Source organism: Lathyrus oleraceus, chromosome 3 (assembly GCF_024323335.1).
Source record: "Lathyrus oleraceus cultivar Zhongwan6 chromosome 3, CAAS_Psat_ZW6_1.0, whole genome shotgun sequence".
Taxonomy (NCBI): domain Eukaryota; kingdom Viridiplantae; phylum Streptophyta; class Magnoliopsida; order Fabales; family Fabaceae; genus Lathyrus; species Lathyrus oleraceus.
Window position 1 is genome coordinate 272,733,110 of NC_066581.1, and position 7,242 is coordinate 272,740,351.

At 37.9% G+C, this 7,242-nt stretch overlaps 1 protein-coding gene across 1 annotated transcript; it reads left to right on the plus strand.

The window, feature by feature from the left end:
* Window positions 1-1,816: 1,816 nt before the first annotated feature.
* LOC127130801 (uncharacterized) lies at window positions 1,817-2,209 on the plus strand. Its single transcript, XM_051059767.1, has one exon. It carries the CDS (start codon window positions 1,817-1,819, stop codon window positions 2,207-2,209), a length of 393 nt encoding a protein of 130 aa, XP_050915724.1.
* The last annotated feature ends 5,033 nt before the right edge of the window (window positions 2,210-7,242 follow it).

The following is a 7,242-nucleotide window of genomic DNA, read 5'->3' on the forward strand; positions in this document are numbered from 1 at the left end:
TTGTTGCATGGTATAGACTAAGGCAACTACTTTCCTTTTTATTTATTTCTATTGCATGCCAAACACTCGCTCACAAGAGAACAAGTTAGAACAACCGATAGACGAAATCGAACATTATATTAACCTAAGACGCTGAATCAGAAGATACCATTTAAAATATAACCTTCCTGATCCTAATATCCATGAACCAGATATGGATGCTGCCCCATCTCAGGAGGAACCACACAACAACATTGCTGCCCCTGCCATCGACAGAAACAACTTCGAGTTGAAACCTTCACTATTACAAGTTGTACAACAAAATCAATTCTCTGGCAGCCCTACGGATGACCCGAATCTCCATCTGTCAGTGTTTGTGCAATATGCAGATACAATGAAAGCTAATAGTGTTAATCTCGAGGCGATACAATTATGTCTTTTTCCCTTTTCTTTAAGAGACAAAGCAAGAGCTTGGCTCTAGTCTTTACCTTCCAATTCCATAACTACATGGGACGAATTAAAGAAGGTCTTCTTAGCTAGATATTTTCCACCTAGTAAAACGGCTATGCTAAGAATCCAAATCAACGGATTTAGGCAAAAAGACAACAAATCCCTTTTCGAAGCGTATGAGAGATATAATGACATGCTAAGGATTTTCCCGCATCATGGGCTTGGACCATGGCTCATTATCCACACCTTCTATGATGGTCTCTCCTATGACACTAAATTAAACCTAGACGTTGCAACTGGCGGTGCTATAATGGATAAACCATATGAAGAGGCTTATCAAGTTATTGAAAATACGACACAAAATCACTACCAGTGGGGAAGAGAGCACACTCCTGTAGAGAAACCTCAACCAAAAGGAGATATGTACGAAGTCAGTGGCATAGATCACGTCAATGTTAAGGTAGGTTCCCTGACTCAAAAGATTGAAAGTTTGACCATAACTCCCGCGACCACCGTGGCTACCGTATCTCCAAGCTGCGACTTATATGGAGTACCTGGACACAATTTTTCTGAATGCCAATTACTATCAGGCATCACACCTGACCAGTTAAACTATGCTCAAGGAAATCCGTACTCAAATACTTACAATCCAGGTTGGAAAAATCGTCCTAATTTCTCCTATAAGAATAACAACACCTTGTATGCTCCTAATCAACCAACTAGTGGTTACCAGAAGCCAACTCAAGGTGCACCTCAAGCCACTTCTCAAGCGCCTAGAAAATCCAATCTTGAGTTAATGATGGAAAACTTGGTTGCTTCTCAAACGCAACAAAATAAGGAGTTTATGAACCAAATTGTCCATACCTCGAAATTAGTGAAACAATTAGCAACTAAAGTAGATGCTTTGGCTACTCATAACAAAATGTTGGAAACCTAAATTTCTCAAGTAGTCTAGCAACAAGCAACTACCGCAGCCCCAGTTGGAGCCTTCCCTAGTCAACCACAACCTAACCCGAAGGGTCAAGCTAATGTTATCACATTGCAATGTGGGATAGAGCTAGACGGGCTCGTTGATATCAAAACGCAAATTCCGCCGATGGCTCAGAAAAATGACGAACCTGATAAACCAGAGGAAAAAGATGGAATTAAAGAGGTAGTTGAGAAGGAGAAACCATACGTGCTTCCACCATCATATAAGCCACCAATCTCTTACCCTTAAAGACTAGCTAAATCCAAAACCGAAGGACAATTCAGGAAATTCGTTGAACTCTTGAGACAACTTAATATTACCATCCCTTTCACCGAAGCCATCACACAGATGCCCTCATATGCTAAGTTCCTAAAAGAAATCTTATCTAACAAGAAGAAACTTGAGGACGATGAGACAATGACACTTAATGCAGAATGTAGTGTTATCATTCAAAATAACATGCCACTTAAGCTAAAAGATCCTGATAGTTTTTCCATACCCTATGTGATAGGGAAGTTTGTAATAGACATAACCCTCTGCGATTTAGGAGCTAGTGTGAGTTTGATGCCCCTATCTATCTGCAAAAGACTCAAATTGGGAGAATTAAGACCAACAAGAATGTCTCTTCAACTATCTGACCATTCTGTTAAGTATCCCATAGGAATGCTAGAGAACATTCCAGTCCAAGTCGGTCAATTCTTTATCCCTACCGATTTCATAATAGTGGACATCAAAGAAGATTCTAACATCCCAATTATTTTAGGAAGACCCTTCCTAGCCACTGTCGGTGCCATTATAGATGTCAAATGAGGAAAAATAACTTTCGGAATGGGAGAGGAGAAAACTGAATTCATTTTATCGCAATTTCTAAAAGCACTTGCCATAGACGACACATGTTATTTCACGGGCATCATTGATGAGTGCATCAAAGAAATAAAAATGGAACCATTCGAGGATACTGAAATCCTAAAAATCCCACCATCACCCATTCTTGAGGATGACCAATGGAAAGAACCATACGTAGATGACAGTTTAAGGGAATGCCTAGCACTAACTCCAAATCACATGCCTTGCCAAAAGAAACCATCTATGGAACTTAAAACACTACCGAAAAATTTGAGGTATGAATTCGTAGACACAGAGCTTGAGCAACCAGTAATAGTCAATGCCGATTTAGGATAAATAGAAACAAAAAAATTGTTACACGTCTTAAGGAAATAGCCTAATTCCTTAGGCTACAACATCTTAGACTTAAAAAGAATCAGTCCTTCTCTATGCATGTATCGCATTATGCTGGAGGAAGACTCAAACGCCTCTAGAGAACCCAGAGGAAAATAAACCTGATTATGAGCGATGTAGTAAGAAACGAAGTGTTGAAGTTATTAGAAGTAGGTATTATATATCCTATATCTGACAGTAAATGGGTCAGCCCAGTACATGTAGTACCCAAGAAAGAAGGTGTTACGGTTGTCAGTAACGAAAAAGGCGAGTTCGTAGCTAAACATGTAGTAAATGGATGGAGGATGTGCATCGATTATAGAAAATTAAATAAAGCCACTCGCAAGGATCACTTTCCCTTACCTTTTATTGATCAAATGCTGGAACGATTGGCTAAACATTCTCATTTTTGCTATCTGGACGGTTACTCAAGATTCTTTCCAATTCCTATCCATCCTGATGACCAAGAAAAGACCATTTTCTCCTGTCCTTATGGTACATTTGCCCGACAAATGTCGTTTGGACATTATAACTCTCCCACAACATTTCAAAGATGCATGATGTCAATTTTCACTGACTATATAGATGATATCATGGAAGTATTTATGGATAATTTTTCCGTTTGTGGGTAGAGTTTCGAAGAGTGTCTAACGAACCTAGAAATGGTACTTGATAGATGTGTAAAGGTTAATCTCATGCTAAATTGGGAGAAATGCCATTTCATGGTTAGACAAGGGATAAAAATTGTACACATAGTGTCCGATAAGGGGATTGAAGTCGACAAAGCAAAAATAGAAGTTATAGAAAACCTTCAACCTCCGAAAATTGTTAGAGAAATACGAAGCTTTTTAGGACACACTGGTTTTTACCGACGGTTTATTAAAGATTTCTCTAAAGTAACCAAAACATTAACTAACTTATTAATGAAAGACACGGAATTCGTCTTTGACGAAAAATGTCTAGAGGCGTTCGAGTTATTGAAAAACGCCTTAATAACTGCGCCTATCATGAAACCACCTGATTGGAGCAAACCTTTTGAGATAATGTGTGACGCTAGTGACTATGTCGTAGGCATGGTCTTAGGACAAAGAACAAATAAAAAGCTTCATACGATCTATTACACAATTAGAACCTTAGACCAAGCACAAATGAACTACGCCACGACAGAAAAAGAGCTCCCAACCGTCGTTTTCGCATTAGATAAATTTCGTTCCTACCTGATAGGAGCCAAAATATTATCTACACTGATCACACCGCAATCAGGTACTTATTGAGTAAAAAAGAAGCCAAACTAAGAATCTTAAGATGGGTTCTTCTCTTTCAAGAATTCGACTTAGAAATCAAAGACAAAAAAGGCACTGAAAACGTTGTTGTTGACCAACTATCTAGACTTGAGAATATGAAAATCAAGCAGCAACAAATCAACGATGATTTCCCTTAGGGTCAACTTGTAGCCCAATTAGAAGGTAACACAACTGAATTCTCTTTAATCTATAATGACACAGAAATTGATGAAGTTGTGGAGGCCGTGTTTACTAAAACTATTGTGCCATGGTATTTTGACTTTGTCAACTACCTAGCGGTTGGAGTACTTCCTCCAGAGTTAACTTATCAGCTGAAGAAGAAATTCTTCTACGAATTGAAACATTACTACTGGGATGAGCCCATTCTCTTCAAAAGAGGCGTTGATGGTATCTTTCGTTGCTGCATCCCATAGAAAGAAGTCGACAACATCAGATCTCATTGCCATGTTGTACCCTATGGGGGGCATACGAGCACCTCAAAAACTTGTGCAAAGATCTTACAATCTGGCTTCTTCTGGCTTAATTTATGGAAAGATGTCCACTCTGCGGTTAAAAATTACGACCGGTGCCTACGCACTGGAAACATGTCTAGACGCGATGAGATGCCTCTTAAAGGTACTTAAGAACTAGAAGTTTTTGATGTGTGGGGCATTAACTTTATGGGCCCTTTCCCATCCTCTTTTGGTAACAAATACATATTCGTCGTCGTCGAATATGTGTCAAAATGGATCAAAGCAATAACTTCACCTACAAATTATGCGCAAGTTGTGATTTATCTCTTTAAGAATCAAATCTTCCCTAGATTCGGTGTGCTAAGACTCACCATTAGCGACGGAGGATCTCACTTCATTTCCAAAATCTTCAATAAATTATTGCTCAAATATGGAGTTATACACCGAGTAGCAACACCCTACCACCCACAAACAAGTGGCCAGGTTGAAAATTCCAATAGGGAAATTAAGCAAATACTAGAAAAAACAGTTGCAACTTCTAGGAAGGATTGGTCTTCCAAGCTTCACGAAGCTCTATGAGCATATCGAACAGCCTATAAGACTCCCATAGGAATCACATCATATAAACTAATTTATGGTAAGTCTTTCCATCTGCTGGTTGAATTAGAGCAAAAAACGTATTGGGTCATCAAGTCCCTAAACATGGATTATGAAACCGCAGATGTAAAACGAGTCTTAGATATACATGAACTCGAGGAACAAAGACTGGACGCCTACGAGAATGACAAATCTATAAGGAAAGCACGAAAAAATGGCACGATAAACGTATATCAAGAAGAGAGTTTGACAAGGGGGATTTAGTCCTACTATTTAACTCTCGACTATGACTTTTTCCTGGAAAATTACGTTCTAGGTGGTCCGGTCCTTTTGAAGTTACCAAAGTGTTTCAAAATGGAGAAATAGAAATAAAAGGTAAATCTAATAAAGCATTTAGCGTGAACGGACAATGTCTGAATTATTATCATTGTATTGACAATAGAGATTATTATACTAGTCTAAAGTTGGGCGAGCCTCCGGCTCTTTCAGCAAGTTCGTGATTTGTTAATCTGTGTCGAGCTTACGACATTAAACAAAGCGCTGCGTGGGAGGAAACCCACGGTTACTAATTATTAGTTTTCTAAACCCTTCAATAAGTGGTTTACTTGTTTTGATCAGTACTAACTCTTTTCATGTAAGCTTAGAAGACTCTTTGTTCCTAAAGGTGTTTTTCAATGGTTGCTGAAATGCAACATTGATTTCACTCACCCACAAGGACCCAATGAAGATTGGATACCTAACATATATTGTTTATCTTGTAGGATAAATGTCTTGGCTCTATGAAGAGAATATGCGGTCTCGTTTGTGGATCCTCAAGACATATGACAGGTTACATATCCCTGTTTCATTGACTTTGTAGCAAGGAAGAAGGGTTGTGTGACCATGGAAGACAACAACTAGTGTTCATTAATTGGTAAAAGATGTGTAGATTAATTTTAATGCTTCCTATCTGAGAAATGTCGAAAAAGGTATTTCGTTTCATGATGTAGGTGTATCTTTAAAAGACATACTTAAGGACATCGAATAAGGGATTGATCAACCTAAGACGGTGAAACCTAAGGAGGAACAATATAACTATCATGAAAAGGACAAGAATGAAAGTCCAACCAAAAAGGATGATTATCAAATCAATAACTTTCTTAGATATATTACAAATCACACTACCTGGCACTCTGTCATTCGTACGGTGAGATAATATCGTTTCAATTTTTTCTTTGTAAGTAAGCCCTTTCTTTGAACTATTTATTCTTCAAAGGTATATGATATACTTTATGTATGATACATGTTATGAGTGTTCATTTCCAAAAATTTCGATTGATAACCATGGTGTGTTTCAATTTATATGCTTATAGTGACCTCATCTCAATATCTTCACATGTATTCTATATTGTTAATATTTTATGCTTACATATGTGTGTTTGCATGTTAATTGCTATCAAATCATAAAAAATGATCATTTGCATGTGTCTCTCAAAAACTCTCCATGTATGTTTCAGTTCGAGTCTTTCAAGGTCGTCCAAAACTTTACGTTTCAATTTTTTCACTTGTTGCATCTCATGTGTCGACTCATGTTTCGTATAGGCTGGCTCATTACGTTTCAATTTTCAAAATTTTCAAAATTTTCAAAATTTGGTTCAGTATGTGTCGACACATGTGTCAAATGTGTCGACTCATGACTTGTTCAGGTCGACACATGCATCCAGCAGGTCGGCTCATAAATCGTTTTATGTCATTTTTTTATTTCTCATTCTCTATCCATACATGCATTCAACACCATACCTCTTCATTTCTTCTTGGATCTTGAAACATTTCAATTGTCTGTAACTCGTTCACTGTACCTCTTAGATTCCTTCACCATAACTCATCAAACATTCCATTCTCCAACATATCATTAAGCCTCCTCATTCAATCATCACACCCATTCATTATCCTCATATTTCCTCTTATAAAACCCTCATCCTCACATTTTTCAAATCACACCCAAGTTCTCCAAACTTCGTATTTGCATTCATTCTTAGGTTTCATTGTCATCTTTGTGTGTTTAAGTATCTCTATCTCTGGTTTGGGTTTGTGGGTACTCATATATCCCTCAAACAATTGCATTCCTCTTTCACACATTCTGTCAAACACTTGGCATGCGAAGTCTTTTTTAAAGTTTCTCCATGGCACCAAAGATTGCAAGAAACAAGAGTGATCTCAAGGGTAATGGAAAGGCTACCACATCCTCTACCAGTCTAGAAACTGATTTTTTGTTGATTTCTTCTATGTGTGT

Bases quoted from the DNA above. Each gene is read 5' to 3' on its own strand.
- LOC127130801 (XM_051059767.1), top strand. From the start codon at position 1,817: ATGACACTTAATGCAGAATGTAGTGTTATCATTCAAAATAACATGCCA.